Source organism: Moschus berezovskii, chromosome 5 (assembly GCF_049115385.1).
Source record: "Moschus berezovskii isolate FMDL1 chromosome 5, NW_MosBer_1.0, whole genome shotgun sequence".
In the NCBI taxonomy this organism is placed as follows: domain Eukaryota; kingdom Metazoa; phylum Chordata; class Mammalia; order Artiodactyla; family Moschidae; genus Moschus; species Moschus berezovskii.
The window spans coordinates 11,580,078-11,598,605 of NC_142464.1; the positions used below are offsets into that span (position 1 = coordinate 11,580,078).

The 18,528-nt window shown below is 42.0% G+C and overlaps 1 protein-coding gene across 1 annotated transcript in view; it reads left to right on the plus strand.

Annotated features, from left to right (window-relative positions):
- Positions 1-18,528, plus strand: part of LOC129561723 (uncharacterized) — a 198,371-nt gene that overhangs the window by 87,419 nt on the left and 92,424 nt on the right. Inside the window, exons 26-30 of the mRNA XM_088836656.1 lie at positions 798-973; positions 2,810-2,971; positions 6,472-6,581; positions 7,100-7,286; positions 8,510-8,639. Of these exons, the coding sequence (XP_088692782.1) occupies positions 798-973; positions 2,810-2,971; positions 6,472-6,581; positions 7,100-7,286; positions 8,510-8,639 (765 nt within the window). The remainder of the gene's footprint in view (positions 1-797; positions 974-2,809; positions 2,972-6,471; positions 6,582-7,099; positions 7,287-8,509; positions 8,640-18,528) is intronic.

Genomic DNA, 18,528 nt, shown 5'->3' on the forward strand with positions numbered 1-18,528 from the left:
TTCATTGCCGATCACCCTTTCTTTGAAAAGCCCTTCATCTGCATTCCTTTGACAGGGGCTGTTGGGAGTTAAAACTCATCTTTGGGTTAGCTGAGTAAGGTGTTACAGAAAAATGGCCACCTGTAATCTTACCACATAGTCTGCATTTAATGACCACTTCCCAAGGACCCTCAGGGCAGGAAGTCATCCTTGGAGCTGACTGAGGGGTGCGGCTTCCCAGAGGAGAGGTCCAGAGGCTGACTGAAAAGCAGGGTCAGGCAGGATGTCTCATGAAAGGCGATTCTTTTGATGGGAGAAAAGTGGGCATGACTGGGTACTCAGAAAGCCAAAGAGGTAACTGAACAGAGGAAGGAAACTTTCTACAAAAGCAAAGGATAACCAAATGCTGCTTGATTTGAATACTGAATATTTTTCGCTTTTAAAATGAGATCTGATACCGGAATCCACTGATAATACTTAACATTAGGAAACCTGTATAACTACAGGTTAAGTGCCTCATGACACAGGGCAAAGGGAAGAGGTAGCACTGTCTGGGGAATACTGTCACAGGGAGAATCAACCCTGAGTCTGATCACGCCTCTAGGTTTAACTGCTGGTTTGCAGAACACGGGGAAGAAGAAGTCGTTAACACCACAAGGATGCAATTAGCCCGTTTCAGAATGCGGGGAAGTCTATGTAACAAATGGTTCAGTTTCTCTCTTTCAGCCTCTGCAATGAACATGCTGCTGAATGTAAGTGGTGGAAATTAGGCTAAATAATCTAAAATACTACTAGTGAAAATCTCTCTTCTACATTAGATCCAGAGAAGAAGACAGTTAGTAAGAGTTCTGTCAAAAAGTGGCCCTTTCGGTGCACCTCCAGGACTCCCAAAAACAACCAACACCCAACTCTACCAGCCACAAAGCCAAAACAGCTCTTTGGAGCTCCTTTTGAGGACTTATGTGATAATGACACTCTGCCCACCCCAATTCTGGTAGGTCTTACTTTGGTTTTCTGTAACCTTCCTGATTACAGGATTGGGGGCAGGAGGATTGGGGGCGGGAGGAGAATGGACGACAGAGAATGAGATGGCTGGATGGCCATCTCGATGGACTTGAGTTTGTGTGAAATCCGGGAGCTGGTGATGGACAGGGAGGCCTGGTGTGCTGTGATTCATGGGGTCGCAAAGAGTTGGTCATGAGTGAGCGACTGAACTGAACTGAACTGAACCTTCCTGAGGAGCTGAGTTGTGAGAGATCAAGTGTTCTCTTCCAAATCTACACCCAAATGAAGAAGTCTGGCTTTGTCCGGTAAGTTTCATAATATTACTTCAAAGAATAAGATCTGATTTAGGTACTGCAGAGTCAAAAGGCAAATACAAGATAAAAAGATACTCTCATCCATTCCACTGATATCAGCAAAGACTCATTTGTTTCAGCTCAGACCAGTTAAAATGGACTCTGTAAGGTAAGGTACCCTTATGGCAGAAAGTGAAGAGGAACTCAAAAGCCTCTTGATGAAAGTGAAAGAGGAGAGTGAAAAGGTTGGCTTGAAGCTCAACATTCAGAAAACAAAGATCATGGCATCTGGTCCCATCACTTCATGGGAAATAGATGGAAAAACAGTGGAAACAGTGTCAGACTTTATTTTTTGGGGCTCCAAAATCACTGCAGATGCTGATTGCAGCCATGACATTAAAAGACGCTTGCTCCTTGGAAGGAAAGTTATGACCAACCTTGATAGTATATTAAAAAGCAGAGACATTACTTTGCCAACCAAGGTCCGTCTAGCCAAGGCAATGGTTTTTCCCGTGGTCACGTATGGATATGAGAGCTGGACTGTGAAGAAAGCTGATCGCTGAAGAATCGATGCTTTTGAACTGTGATGTTGGAGAAGACTCTTGAGAGGCGCTTGGACTGCAAGGAGATCCAACCAGTCCATTCTAAAGGAGCTCGATCCTGGGTGTTCATCGGAGGGACTGATGCTAAAGCTGAAACTGCAATACTTTGGCCACCTCATGCGACGAGTTGACTCACTGGAAAAGACTCTGATGCTGGGAAAGGTTGGGGGCGGGAGGAGAAGGGGACGACGGAGAATGAGATGGCTGGATGGCATCACCGACTCTGTGGACATGAGTTTGAGTGTACTCCGGGAGTTGGTGATGGACAGGGAGGCCTGGCGTGCTGTGATTCATGGGGTCGCGGAGAGTCGGGCACGACTGAGCGACTGAACTGAACTGAAGGTAAGGTAGTTAGAGCAGGCGAGGTTGAGACAAAGAATGAGACCAGCACTGTACAGGAACAGATCACCTTTAATGAGGCGAGAAGGGGCAGTAGTCAGATCAGTGAGCTGCTGCCCTTGCCCAAGAAAACAGTAAGTATATAAAGGCATGTATGTGGAAAGCTACTGTCTTAAGGGGGACTATTCTTTTGCAAGGTTGTTCAGAGTAGTTATCTCTTAAAACGGCTGGGGCAAGGAATTCTGGAGATTGACCAGAGGCTGGGACAGGCTGGGAGCTGAGCATAATCAACCTAATGCCCATTTTTTTCTTCGAGTGAGAGAGTTCTTTGTTTTGCCTAGAATGGCGGGGAGGACCTGGAGGGGCGTTTTAACACAAGTATTTAAAATGTTTCAGTGTATGAATGCAAAATCGATTGTTGGGTAGATAATATATTTAGAGACACTGAAGAAAAAATTTCAAATTGACTTCAGTCCAGTTCTAGCACTGTAGCCTCATATACCACAGCTCTGTCAAAACAGGAGCAAGCTTGTGCTCTGGGCTTGTAGATATGAAACGTCCCATAGTTTTCCTTTCTTTTCTTCCGTATAGGATATTCTTTCCTTTATCAATCAAAAAGGGCCATTCACAGAAGGCATCTTCAGAAAATCAGCCAGTATAAAATCATGCAGAGCCCTAAAGGAGAAACTAAACTCTGGGGACAAAGTGAACTTGGATGATGAATCCGTTCTTGTGGTAGCATCCGTCTTAAAGGTAAGGAAAGTTTGGGCATTATCCACGCACAGAGTAAATCTGAAGCTATATGACTGGTCCTTCATTATGAATGCCCAAGAAACATAATAGGCATTAGAGAGGAAGGATCTGAAAAAGTGAAAAACACTTCACAAAGACAAAATTGAAGGAAGGTACCTCAAATATTATAAGCTCCATACATTAGATATTTTCCTTTATCATTGCACATCTTGACTCCAGAACACTCCGTGCAAAAGAATAATAATAAATTTCAAAATACCCACTTACACATTGAGTGTTTACCAATACAAGCTTCCTGCTTTTGATGACTTCCTCATCACCTTCCTAATGAAGGCAACATTTCAAAAATAAAATTCATATTAAGGTTTTGGAAACAGTTAACAGAAGTAACTTCCCAGGCGGCTCAGACAGTAAAGAATCTGTCTGTAATGTAGGAAACCTGGCTTTGATCCCTGGGTTGGAAGGATCCCCCGGAAGAGGGACTGGCATACCGACTCCAGTATTCTTGCCTGGAGAATCCCATGGACAGAGTAGTCCCTCTGGCTATAATCCATGGAGTGGCACAGAGTCGGACATGGCTGAAACAACTTAGCATGGATGCAAGACAGATGTTTACTTACTATGGTAAACTCGTGTGTGTGTGTGTGTGTGTGTCTGTGTGTGAGTCGCCTAGTTGCATCAGATTCTCTGTGATCCCACGGACTGAAGCCCAGCAGAGTCCTCTGTCCATGGGATCCTCCAGGCAGGAATACTAGAGTGGGTTGCCATGCCCTTCTCCAGGGGATCTTCCTGATTCAGGGATCGAACCTGCATCTCCTGCATCTCCGGCATTGGCAGACAGATCCTTTACCACTAGCGTCACCTGGAAAGCCCATGTGTCTTCAGTTCAGTTCAGTTGAGTTCAGTCGCTCAGTCGTGTCCGACTCTCCGCGACCCCATGAATCACAGCACGCCAGGTCTCCCTGTCCATCACCAACTCCCGGAGTTCACTCAAACTCATGTCCACAGAGTCGGTGATGCCATCCAGCCATCTCATTCTCTGTCTTACAATGACTCAAAAATGCTTAGTGAGGCCACCAATGTCTCTGATCACGTCATCATCCTCCCCCTGTTTATCAATGCCTTTTACTTTAAAATCAGTGTAGGGATGACTCCACCATTTGTTCCTCCTTTTATCTCCCTTACATCTTTAACACCCTTTGTTAATATTTGTATGTTTAACCCACCACCCAAGGTTACAGTTACATGGTAACCAGTTTTACTACATGCCTCAGCTTATAAATCTTATTTTTAAAGTGAGTGCAACAGTCAAAATCAGTTTGGAAGTTTGAAAAATTCAATAGATTTATACAAAAAAATAGACTGAGTTTGAAATGATAGAGCTAAATCACAAGTGTGTAGTTAAATTTCTACCAGGGGGATAATAGAACAGAATAGAAAGTTAATCAATCCATCTTGGTACTTGTTAGCAGCTATGAACCAAAATATATTAATGTAGTGATAACTACAGACAGGTTACTAAAATTATCTTAGAAACTAAATAACATATGGTGTTTCCTTGTCCCCTGTTAATGTTCGATTGTACGATAATAGATACAGTGCAGAAATGACTTAGGGTTGCCCCCTACTACACTTGCACCATAATAATACACACTAGGTCTCCAAATAGCAAGTAGTGTGCTACCCACTATAAGGTGCACACTTGGAACCAATTTGATTTGTGAGCAAGTATACCTAGGCTCTTACCTCTTTCCATGCTATAAGCACACACTAGTAAGAGGGTGCCTACTTATGGGTACAAATCTTCAACAATCCCAAAGTTTTCTCTTCCTAAAGTTGATTGATCTTGGTGGGGCATCAGACTTTGCAGCTTTGGCCTTGATAATACCATATGTCAAAGCAACCACAGAGTTGGTCTAAATCAGAAATGAATATAGAGTCAGAACCACATTGAGTTTTCCATTAAACTGTCTATAAACAGAGGTCCAGGAGCAAATACCCATGGCATATTCTGCATGAGTCATGTCCTGGCTTAACCAAACTCAGTCTCACCGATCGATTCTACAGCACAGGGTCCAGGAGAGAGAAGAGACACACTCCAAGTGCATGTAGTTTGGTACACAAGGCAAAGGCCCTGCTGCACACTCCCACACTCCCAGAAGCCATAGCCAGATGAGATGCTGAATGGCATCACCAACTCGATGGACATGACTTTGAGCAAGACCCAGGTGTTGGTGATGGACAGGAAAGCCTGGGGTGCTGCAGTCCATGGGGTCGCAAAGAGTAGGACACGACTGAACGGCTGAACTGAAATGGAGTGCTTCCTCCTTCCAAATATACTGCGGGCACGCCATAAGAAGCATAGTGAAAACCTAATGACCAGGATTGGGTACTGTATACCAATTACAAGAAAAAGTATGAGAGGACTGAGGCTTTGTACATTATCTTCACACTCTATCCTCAGTACTCAAAAGAGCGCCTGACACAAACAGCAGCTCAGTGAGCACTGAAACAAGTCAACAGTGACACGATTATCATCATGATAGTCGCCTAGAAACACTGCCTGAACAAGATACTACGAAGAGAAGTCAGGCTGTATATTAAGACCAGGGGAGGCAAGGTGTGCCTTTGGAGCCGGCAAGGCAATGGAATCATTTCTCCTCAGTCTTGCGCAACACTTAACAACCTCATCTCTTTTAATAGGCCCCATTCTATGATATGAAGACTTGTTCATCAGGATACACTTTCCAGGCCTCCACTTAGGAAGCTTACATTTGCATATTCTATCCCACAGGTGTGAAGTTGCCATGTATCTAGGTTCTCAGTTTCCTCTTTAGGGAGAAATATTCCATCCAAAGAGTTGTAAGGGTAACATGTAGTGTACCCATTGGGGCTTTTGGTTTATTTCTAACACCTGTTGCTTAAAAGTCTGTAGAACTGAACTTTTATATGTTTTTTTTTTTAAAAGAAAAAGACTGAAGCTATTACGATACTAGCTTTTACCCAAAGAACACACATACGTCAGGTTTTCTCTTAATATGTATATAAGAGCATGTAGGGGTGTAATTTTATTTCAGAACTTCTCTTTCTTGAATTAAGAGCAAGCACTGTGTCTTAAGCAAACGAACAAAATGGAATGTGCACTTCTTTTCAAGAAACTAATAGGATTTAGGATGAGTTATCACCAGACCTTTCCAGTTTGTACTAATGTGCTAACATGTACACAAACAGTGAGTTCCAGGTGATAGAAGGAGCTTCAGCTTCATTCTCAATACAGCCCAGACTCTACTTTTATGCTTCTAATTTTAGTTGGGGAAAATCCAACCAGTACTTCTGGATGTGCAAGGCTGTGGAGAATCACAGCCAAGCTCTGTGTGAAGCAGTCGGCATAGTTGTGAAGGAATTGTGGACTGAATTGAATTTTTCAGCTAAATATTTTCTCTGCAATTTCTCCACCGAATTTATCATAAGAATAATACATATTTTTTGATCTATATAAGGATTTTCTTCGAAATATCCAAGGAAGCATATTTTCTGCAAGTCTCTATGATAAATGGCTTGATGTTATTGATCAAGGGAATGAGGAGGAGAAAATGACTGCGACCCAGAGGTAATGATGCAATAATCACTCAACTCGGAGAAAATACAACCAACATACTGTTAGGAAAATATTAGCTTGTAGTTTACAACTGTGTCCTCTAAAACAATGACCAGTATCAAGGGGTTTCACTTGATCATACCCATGGAAGCCAGTTTGAAAAGAGATGCATGTCTTATTGGTGACATTGCAACTCGTGTTTTTCTCCTAATCCTATTAATATGGGATGCTTGACCATTTTACAGCATCTGAATACATGAAAATGTTGGAGATGAAATCCACTGGTCCGAAAAGAGATGATAAAACCAATCTGCCAGTGGTATGATCTTAAATACAAACACATAACTAACCAGGGTAGTTCTTATCTGGTTCAGGAATTAAATTCAGTGAAACATTTTTGTATGCATTCATACCTAGAACTGTGAGAATGGACTGTGTACATGGTATAAAAAGAAGTACTTTATTCTCTGCATTTCCACTTACTAAGCAAAATGACTCGCTTTGTTTACAAGTGCTTTTTCTGTCATTAGGCTTCTAGACCAGCTGCCAAGAGCCAATGTAGTTTTTCTGCGATACCTTTTTGGAATGTTACACAACATTGAGCAACATTCCTCAACCAATCAGATGACAGCTTATAATTTGTCAGTGTGTATAGCCCCAAGCATTCTTTGCCTGCTTAATTCCGGCAGCTCAGAAATAGAAAACCGCACCAAAAAGGTAATGAGATCTCTCATTTTTATGCCTTGCGGGGCAGAGTCCCCATTTTGAACCTGAAGTCCGTGGTATTAATTCCAATGAACCAGTTTTTAAAAATGCACATTTTAATTACACTGCCTTGGAGTGGCAGGGTCCTACTCTGGTTGGGCATGGGAAGGTGTATTATAACTGAGAACAGTTGAGTCACTTCTCCTTTGCCATCCAAGAGATTAAACAATAGAGAGGTAAGAGCAGGAGGATATGATAGAAAAGAACCTGGCTTTGGAATCTGAGACCCAAGGTTCAACTCCCAGCCGAATCACTGAGGGGTGTACAAGCCTCCAATCTGTGATGTCCTCATTACACAATGATGACAACACCCAGGACATCTGGTCACTGTCAGCACATCTTAGGCGGCCTGGGCAATACGAGCACCCAAGGCTCCACACATACTGGCCACACTCTGCCAGTTGTGGCTCTCAGGAAAGTACTTGGCTTCTACTGTGTCTCCGCTAGAGGATGAGGAGGCTAGTAAAATATTTCAGAACATCCTCACAGAGCCACAACATGCTAAGATCAGAGCTCTTCTCCAAGCTCCCCCGGACAGCAAGTGTGAGGCAAGGCGATGAAGTCAGACAGACAGACATGTTTTCTCTCCAGGTGCTTTCTTCCTTCAGAAACCGCCCCGCCCCACACTGAAACCTCTGCCACCCAAGTTTCAGATATTTCTTCACTGAAGTGAATTTCACAATTTGTGTTGTATTCGATACTTTATAAATTTTAATAAGATGCTCTATATAAATTCCATCTCAATAAAACTAGAAAAAATTTCAATAAAAATAAATAAAACTTAACAAGAGAATATACATTTTTGTACCAAACATCCTTTGTGGCTACTTAAAAATCATCCTAGTTTTAAGCATGTAACAACCATCATTACAGAATTTTAGCTATTAAACTAGGTCACATTATATAACTTTAGCCCACCGACTAAAAGAATTTTAAAATTTGTGCCCAAAGTCCTCTTGAAAGTATCAGTTATTTCTTAGAAAATGCTGATGTATATATAATATATATATATATATATATATATATATATATATACATATATTTTTAATCAAGTCTGAATTTTTCTCAGATTTCTTTTGTATTTTTTGTTAGGGCCAAGATCCATGTATGAAATGTGATTTACTATTATGCCATATGTACAGTAATACCTGATTTTTTGCCCCTTTGTGTTACAGATTTCTTTCATACAGTTTCTCATTGAAAACTGTCTCAAGATATTTGGAGAAGATATCACTTCTCTCTTTGGAGAGAACTCAGTGAGTTGTGGTAACAGTGATATCACTGATAAGAATGAGAAGGTTGCAGGTACGTGAATAATGTAACGGGCTTTGATGCAAAAGACAGCAAGGCTGCCAGGGTCAATGGGGGATCCTAGAGCCCAAAGCACATTCTAAAGGCAGTAACTTCCATCCGCTCCAAGACATGGGAATTTTCCCACTTGTGAGATCAAAGAAAGGATAAGACTGTTCTGATTTCAAGAAACTACTAGTACAGCTTTAGGAGACACCACGGTTCAGTTCGGTTCAGTTGCTCAGTCGTGTCCGACTCTTTGTGACCCCAAGGACTACAGTGACCCCAAGGCCTTGGGGTCGAGGACTGTAGCGTGCCAGGCTTCCCTGTCCATCAGCAACTCCCGGAGCTTACTCAAACTCACATCCATCGAATCAGTGATGCCATCCCAAAATCTCGTCCTCTCTCGTCTCTTTCTCTTGCCTTCGGTCTTTCCCAGCATCAGGGTCTTTTCAAATGAGTTAGTTCCTCCCATCAGGTGGCCAAAGTATTGGAGCTTCAGCTGTAGCATCAGTCCTTCCAGTGAGCATTCATGACTGATCTCCTTTAGAATGGACAGGTGGGATCTCCTTGCAGTCCAAGGGACACTCAAGAGTCTCCTCCAACACGACAGCTCAACAGCATCATTTCTTTGGTGCTCAGCTTTCTTTATAGTCCAAACCTCACATCCACATGACTACTGGAAAAAGCGTATCTTTGACTACATGGACCTTTGTCAGCAACGTAATGTCTCTGCTTTTTAATATGCTATCTGGGTTGGTCAAAAATTTTCTTCCAAGGAGCAAGCATCTTTTAATTCCATGGCTGCAGTCACCATCTGCAGTGATTTGGGCACCCAGAAACATAAAGTCTGTCACTGTTTCCACTGTTTCCCCATCTATTTGCCATGAAGTAATGGGACTAGGTGCCATGATATTAGCTTTCAGAATGTTGATTTTATGCCAGCTTTTTCACTCTCCTCTTTCACATTCATCAAGGGACTCTTTAGTTCTTCGCTTTCTGCCATACGGGTGGTGTCATCTGCATACCTGAGGTTATTGATATTTCTCCAGGCAATCTTTTTTTTTCTTTTTCTAAAATTTATTTATTTTAATTGGAGGCTAACTACTTTACAATATTGTAGTGATTTTGCCATACATTGATATGAATCAGCCATAGGTGTACATCTGTACCCCATTCTGAAACCCCCTCCAACATCCCTCCCCATCCCAACCCTCTGGGTCATCCATCCCAGTGCACCAGCCCTGCGAACCCTACCTCATGCATCGAACCTGGACTGGTGATCTCTTTCACATATGATAATATTCATTTTTCAATGCTATTCCCTCAAATCATCCCACCCTCGCCTACTCCCACACTGCCAAAAGACTGTTCTATATATCTGTGTCTCTTTTGCTGTCTCGCATAGAGGGTTATCTTTTCCATCTTTCTAAATTCCACATATATGCATTAGTATACTCTATCGGTGGTTTTCTTTCTGGCTTACCTTACTCTGTAAAATAGGCTCCTGTTTCATCGACCTCATTAGAACTGATTCAAATGTATCCTTCTGATGGTTGAGTAATATTCCACTGTGTATATGTACCAGAGCTTTCTTATCCATTTGTCTGTCAATGGACATCTAGGTTGCTTCCATGTCCTGGCTATTGTAAACAGTGCTGTGATGAACATTGGGGTACACATGTCTAAAATCCAGCCATGCCTCTGACCTCAAGTACATTGATTTAATACCTACTCTGTGTCCAAAGCTTTTCCCAGCATCATAAAAAGAAAACGAAGTAATCACACTCAGACACTTAGATTCTTCACTGACTAAACCACCTGCATGTACTTTGCTGTTTCTCAAGCTGAGTTCACTAGCACTGCTCTTGAAATGTTCGATAAATAGACTACATCTTTCCTAAAATAGTTACCATAGCAAGTTAACTAGAAATAATAATGCACATTCTTGGATGAGCAAATCAGGGTGGTCAGTGAAAAAAGAAGGGATTAAAACAAGGGCGAAGACAAAACTTGTAGTAGAACTTGCAATATCGTCATGGGGACGACGGCTTCTGCTAGAAATCTTAGCGCACTTCCTCTTACATAATCCTTTTTTAACCTTTTTCATCCGTTCAGCAATCCTGTGAGTCTATTACTCTTTCAAGTGATCTGAGCAACATTTTCATGTGGTCTGGAGAATCTAAACAACTAAGTTTTTTCTGTGATATGTATATTCCCAGTCTTAGAATACATGGAGTCACCAATATAAAGCTGAGGACAAAATCACCTCACCCGTTTCACGTGTTTTCTTGTCTTGTTCACATCCTTATAAAAGTCAGTCAGCAGTAAAGTGAAAAAAACTGAATATTTAAACATATTTAGTCTAATAAAATGCATTAATTTAAACAAAACCATGCAGATGACAACTTTTAAGCTTAGAATAGCTTCAAACACCATGGCTGGCTCTAAGGACTCCTAAGAGGCTGTCTTTCATGATGCTGCCTCAGCAGTCATTCTGAATGCATTTCTTAACATGTTCTCAGCTCACAAGTATGGATTAGCTCCTGGTTATCCTGGTGACTTGGCTGTATTTTATTACTCTCACAGGAGCTTCTTTTGGAAGTCGCTGTGATTCTTGTTCTGAATAGAGCATTGACATTGCGTTTATGCCAGATGTAAAGCAAAAGCAAGAACTCCTCCAGTTGCATTTAATACATCAGAAACAAAAGAAAAGGAGCTTTCATGCACTTCTTTAAAGATGGAATCCACAGGACAGCACAGGGTCTTAGAGAATTCTATGGAGAGGAAGCAATTTATAGCATGAAAGAGCAAAACAAATCACTTGGCAGGCAACTCCCGATGATTTCTGGTGTGGTTTTCCACTCTGTAAACAGTTTTGCACTTTACTTCTGGGTTTTCTCAGACATGCAGGCTTGTCTCTGATCACTGCCTTGTAGGAAACCCCTCAGAGGGAAGCAGCAGTGGGAGGGAAACATTAAGGCAGACCACCCCACTGCACTCTGCCTACTACACCGACAAAAGGAAATGGAAAATATGTTAAACTGACATGTGGGGTAGAACACTGATCAGAGCCATTCTTAACATACACAGTCCGATTATTTTAAAAATATTAAGCACCAATGCTTATTCATATATTTACTTTGATCCTTATGAGTCTATGTGTGAGGGTCAGTGTTTCAAAGGAGGAATCTTAAGGCTAGCACTTTGCCTAAGATGTACAGGTGTAGCGTGTCAAGGCAGAAACTAGAAGGCCACAGATATTCTCAGATGGAAACACGATGAAAGTCAATATTGTGCAATTCACTGATGAATATATACCTTCCAAGCCAAGCAAGGTGTCTAAAAAACACTTTTCTTGTTATGTTTTGAACTCTTTTGCTTGGGCACCTGCTTTTTGTAGTGTGTCCCCTTGAGACTGCACATTGTGCTTACTCGGGAGTCACAGCCTTCTCTACCCAGCAGTCACACCAGTGTGGCACACTCGCTAATGGTAAGGTGGGTTTGATCACACCCATCACCATCGGTCTGAATCTATATTTAGATTTTCTCCATATAGGTCACGAACATCCCTATGGAATTAAAATGAGTGCTGTTCCAGCTACTGGGCTGCTGCAGCAGGGACTTGAGGACTGCACTTCTGCTTCTGCCCTCCAGGAGGCCTTCCTGGAGGGGCCCCAAGAGATTCAAGACCAGTTAATCCTGAAACCCAAGCACTCAGCCAGGAACGAGGCCAGGAATCAGCAGGAGAAAGGTGAGCCCCTTCCCTTCCTGCAAGTGGCTTCTCTTGGCTCTTGTTTCTACTCCTGAAAACAAACTCTTGACGTGCAGCCAGTTCTCCATGTGGGGCTGGAAGGCAGTATAGGCAGGCACCAATTCCACCCAGAATCAAGCCCAGAGAAGCCCCAAAGGTCCGAAATCAAGACCCAATTCACTTATAGGAAGACATTTTTTTTTTTTTTTAATTTCTCTAGGCAGACAGCATAGCACTTCCTACATATAATTACGGATTCACACATTTGTGTGCGCTTTGCTGGTGGCCTAGATGGTAAAGCATCTGCCTGCAACACAGGAGACCTGAGTTCGATCCCTGGGTCAGGAAGATCCCATGGCAAAGGGAATGGCTATCAGCCACACCAATATTCCTGCCTGGAGAATCCCACTGACAGAGGAGCCTGGCAGCCTACAGTCCATGGGATCACAAAGAGTTGGGCACGACTGAACAACTTAAAGACACACACACACACACACACACACACACACACATCTACGTATCTTATTAGAACATGAGCTTCTTATGGCCTGGAAACACACATTCCCCATCCCAAGGTTTTGTCCAGTATCTTGGGCCCCTCACAGGAGGTGCTTAGATGACTGTGTGGCTTAGATAAGACCCAGAACCTATTCTGTGCTTAGGCGGAAGTGGCCTTGGGCATTCTGGTTAGACTTGAACTCTTGTTGTTTTTATGTTGGTATATTTATTGAAGAAAATATATTTCAAAAAGAATAGTAACTAAACCATTTGCTATTTGCTCGCAAAATTAATTTTGGCTCAGTATATTTTGTAATTATGAAAGTCCAAATGCTCTTGCATACAGTTTATAAGCAGAGAAGATAAATTAGCAAGCACCTTGATCAAACATCTATTTATAGAAAATCTAATATTCGCCTTTAACTAGTTTAACTTGGAGTCTTGCAATATAATTCAGTTATCAACATTCTCGTTTTTCCTGTTAGTAAACTGAATGTGCTAGTTCTCTTTGGGGGAAGACTATTTTATTCAATATTTTCCTATGATTTTGATTTTCAAGAGAAGAGAAATCTTAAGACACTTGTGTTGGAATGTCTGGTATTGTGCTTAATGAATATTTTACGAATTAATGATATTATTAGTAAAATGTTCATTCTGATTACTTCCCATGCTGATTTAAAGTGACCTACGATAAAAGACATATCTCAACTAGGTATGTTTGGGATTGACATGTACAGACTGCTCTATTTAAAATGGATAACCAACAAGGACATACTCTATACCACAGGGAACAATGCTGAATACTCTGTAAGAACCTAAATGGGAAAAGAATTTGAAAAAAATAGATGTATGTATAATTGAACCATTTTTCTGTACACCAGAAGCTAACACAACATTACTAACCAATTATACTCCAATATAAAATAAAGCATTCAAAAAGGAAACTTTCACAGAAGACAAAAATAGCAATAAAAGCTAAACAACATTGTTCAGTTCAGTTCATCTCAGTCGTGTCCGACTCTTTGCGACCCCGTGGACTGCAACACACCAGGCCTCCCTGTCCATGACCAACGGCCAGAGTTGATCAAATCTATGTCCACCGAGTTGGTAATGCCATCCAATCATCTCATCCTCTGTCGTCCCTTCTCATCCCGCCTTCAATCTTTGCCAGGATCAGGGTCTTTTCAAATGAGACAGTTCTTTGCATAACCTGGCCAAAGTATTGATGTTGCATCTTCAGCAATAGTCCTTCCAATGAACATTCAGTAATGATTTCCTTTAGAATGGACAGGTTGCTTCTCCTTGCTCTCCAAGGGACTGTTAGGAGTCTTCTCCAACAGCACAGTTCAAAAGCATCGATTCTTCGGTGCTCAGCTTTCTTTATTGGAGAAGGAAATGGCAACCCATTCCAGTACTCTTGCCTGGGAAATCCCATGGACGGAGGAGCCTGGTAGGCTACAGATCATGGGGTCACAAAGGGCCGGACACAACTGAGCGACTTCATTTTTCACTTTTCACTTTCATGCACTGGAGAAGGAAATGGCAACCCATTCCAGTATTCTTGCCTGGAGAATCCCAGGGATGGGAGCCTGGTGGGCTGCTGTCTATGGGGTCGTACAGAGTCGGACACGACTGACGTGACTTACAGCAGCAGCAGCTTTCTTTATAGTCCAACACTCACATCCATACATGACTGCTGGAAAAAGCGTATCTTTGACTACATGGACCTTTGTCAGCAACGTAATGTCTCTGCTTTTTAATATGCTATCTGGGTTGGTCAAAACTTTTCTTCCAAGGAGCAAGCATCTTTTAATTCCATGGCTGCAGTCACTGTCTGCAGTGATTTGGGCACCCAGAAACATCAAGTCTGTCACTCTTTCCACTGTTTCCTCATCTATTTGCCATGAAGTCACGGGACTAGATGCCATGATCTTAGCTTTCAGAATGTTGAGTTTATGCCAGCTTTTTCACTCTCCTCTTTCACATTCATCAAGGGACTCTTTAGTTCTTCGCTTTCTGCCATACGGGTGGTGTCATCTGCATACCTGAGGTTATTGATATTTCTCCAGGCAATCTTTTTTTTTTCTTTTTCTAAAATTTATTTATTTTAATTGGAGGCTAACTACTTTACAATATTGTAGTGATTTTGCCATACATTGATATGAATCAGCCATAGGTGTACATCTGTACCCCATTCTGAAACCCCCTCCAACATCCCTCCCCATCCCAACCCTCTGGGTCATCCATCCCAGTGCACCAGCCCTGCGAACCCTACCTCATGCATCGAACCTGGACTGGTGATCTCTTTCACATATGATAATATTCATTTTTCAATGCTATTCCCTCAAATCATCCCACCCTCGCCTACTCCCACACTGCCAAAAGACTGTTCTATATATCTGTGTCTCTTTTGCTGTCTCGCATAGAGGGTTATCTTTTCCATCTTTCTAAATTCCACATATATGCATTAGTATACTCTATCGGTGGTTTTCTTTCTGGCTTACCTTACTCTGTAAAATAGGCTCCTGTTTCATCGACCTCATTAGAACTGATTCAAATGTATCCTTCTGATGGTTGAGTAATATTCCACTGTGTATATGTACCAGAGCTTTCTTATCCATTTGTCTGTCAATGGACATCTAGGTTGCTTCCATGTCCTGGCTATTGTAAACAGTGCTGTGATGAACATTGGGGTACACATGTCTAAAATCCAGCCATGCCTCTGACCTCAAGTACATTGATTTAATACCTACTCTGTGTCCAAAGCTTTTCCCAGCATCATAAAAAGAAAACGAAGTAATCACACTCAGACACTTAGATTCTTCACTGACTAAACCACCTGCATGTACTTTGCTGTTTCTCAAGCTGAGTTCACTAGCACTGCTCTTGAAATGTTCGATAAATAGACTACATCTTTCCTAAAATAGTTACCATAGCAAGTTAACTAGAAATAATAATGCACATTCTTGGATGAGCAAATCAGGGTGGTCAGTGAAAAAAGAAGGGATTAAAACAAGGGCGAAGACAAAACTTGTAGTAGAACTTGCAATATCGTCATGGGGACGACGGCTTCTGCTAGAAATCTTAGCGCACTTCCTCTTACATAATCCTTTTTTAACCTTTTTCATCCGTTCAGCAATCCTGTGAGTCTATTACTCTTTCAAGTGATCTGAGCAACATTTTCATGTGGTCTGGAGAATCTAAACAACTAAGTTTTTTCTGTGATATGTATATTCCCAGTCTTAGAATACATGGAGTCACCAATATAAAGCTGAGGACAAAATCACCTCACCCGTTTCACGTGTTTTCTTGTCTTGTTCACATCCTTATAAAAGTCAGTCAGCAGTAAAGTGAAAAAAACTGAATATTTAAACATATTTAGTCTAATAAAATGCATTAATTTAAACAAAACCATGCAGATGACAACTTTTAAGCTTAGAATAGCTTCAAACACCATGGCTGGCTCTAAGGACTCCTAAGAGGCTGTCTTTCATGATGCTGCCTCAGCAGTCATTCTGAATGCATTTCTTAACATGTTCTCAGCTCACAAGTATGGATTAGCTCCTGGTTATCCTGGTGACTTGGCTGTATTTTATTACTCTCACAGGAGCTTCTTTTGGAAGTCGCTGTGATTCTTGTTCTGAATAGAGCATTGACATTGCGTTTATGCCAGATGTAAAGCAAAAGCAAGAACTCCTCCAGTTGCATTTAATACATCAGAAACAAAAGAAAAGGAGCTTTCATGCACTTCTTTAAAGATGGAATCCACAGGACAGCACAGGGTCTTAGAGAATTCTATGGAGAGGAAGCAATTTATAGCATGAAAGAGCAAAACAAATCACTTGGCAGGCAACTCCCGATGATTTCTGGTGTGGTTTTCCACTCTGTAAACAGTTTTGCACTTTACTTCTGGGTTTTCTCAGACATGCAGGCTTGTCTCTGATCACTGCCTTGTAGGAAACCCCTCAGAGGGAAGCAGCAGTGGGAGGGAAACATTAAGGCAGACCACCCCACTGCACTCTGCCTACTACACCGACAAAAGGAAATGGAAAATATGTTAAACTGACATGTGGGGTAGAACACTGATCAGAGCCATTCTTAACATACACAGTCCGATTATTTTAAAAATATTAAGCACCAATGCTTATTCATATATTTACTTTGATCCTTATGAGTCTATGTGTGAGGGTCAGTGTTTCAAAGGAGGAATCTTAAGGCTAGCACTTTGCCTAAGATGTACAGGTGTAGCGTGTCAAGGCAGAAACTAGAAGGCCACAGATATTCTCAGATGGAAACACGATGAAAGTCAATATTGTGCAATTCACTGATGAATATATACCTTCCAAGCCAAGCAAGGTGTCTAAAAAACACTTTTCTTGTTATGTTTTGAACTCTTTTGCTTGGGCACCTGCTTTTTGTAGTGTGTCCCCTTGAGACTGCACATTGTGCTTACTCGGGAGTCACAGCCTTCTCTACCCAGCAGTCACACCAGTGTGGCACACTCGCTAATGGTAAGGTGGGTTTGATCACACCCATCACCATCGGTCTGAATTTATATTTAGATTTTCTCCATATAGGTCACGAACATCCCTATGGAATTAAAATGAGTGCGGTTCCAGCTACTGGGCTGCTGCAGCAGGGACTTGAGGACTGCACTTCTGCTTCTGCCCTCCAGGAGGCCTTCCTGGAGGGGCCCCAAGAGATTCAAGACCAGTTAATCCTGAAACCCAAGCACTCAGCCAGGAACGAGGCCAGGAATCAGCAGGAGAAAGGTGAGCCCCTTCCCTTCCTGCAAGTGGCTTCTCTTGGCTCTTGTTTCTACTCCTGAAAACAAACTCTTGACGTGCAGCCAGTTCTCCATGTGGGGCTGGAAGGCAGTATAGGCAGGCACCAATTCCACCCAGAATCAAGCCCAGAGAAGCCCCAAAGGTCCGAAATCAAGACCCAATTCACTTATAGGAAGACATTTTTTTTTTTTTTTTAAATTTCTCTAGGCAGACAGCATAGCACTTCCTACATATAATTACGGATTCACACATTTGTGTGCGCTTTGCTGGTGGCCTAGATGGTAAAGCATCTGCCTGCAACACAGGAGACCTGAGTTCGATCCCTGGGTCAGGAAGATCCCATGGCAAAGGGAATGGCTATCAGCCACACCAATATTCTTGCCTGGAGAATCCCACTGACAGAGGAGCCTGGCAGCCTACAGTCCATGGGATCACAAAGAGTTGGGCACGACTGAACAACTTAAAGACACACACACACACACACACACACACACACATCTACGTATCTTATTAGAACATGAGCTTCTTATGGCCTGGAAACACACATTCCCCATCCCAAGGTTTTGTCCAGTATCTTGGGCCCCTCACAGGAGGTGCTTAGATGACTGTGTGGCTTAGATAAGACCCAGAACCTATTCTGTGCTTAGGCGGAAGTGGCCTTGGGCATTCTGGTTAGACTTGAACTCTTGTTGTTTTTATGTTGGTATATTTATTGAAGAAAATATATTTCAAAAAGAATAGTAACTAAACCATTTGCTATTTGCTCGCAAAATTAATTTTGGCTCAGTATATTTTGTAATTATGAAAGTCCAAATGCTCTTGCATACAGTTTATAAGCAGAGAAGATAAATTAGCAAGCACCTTG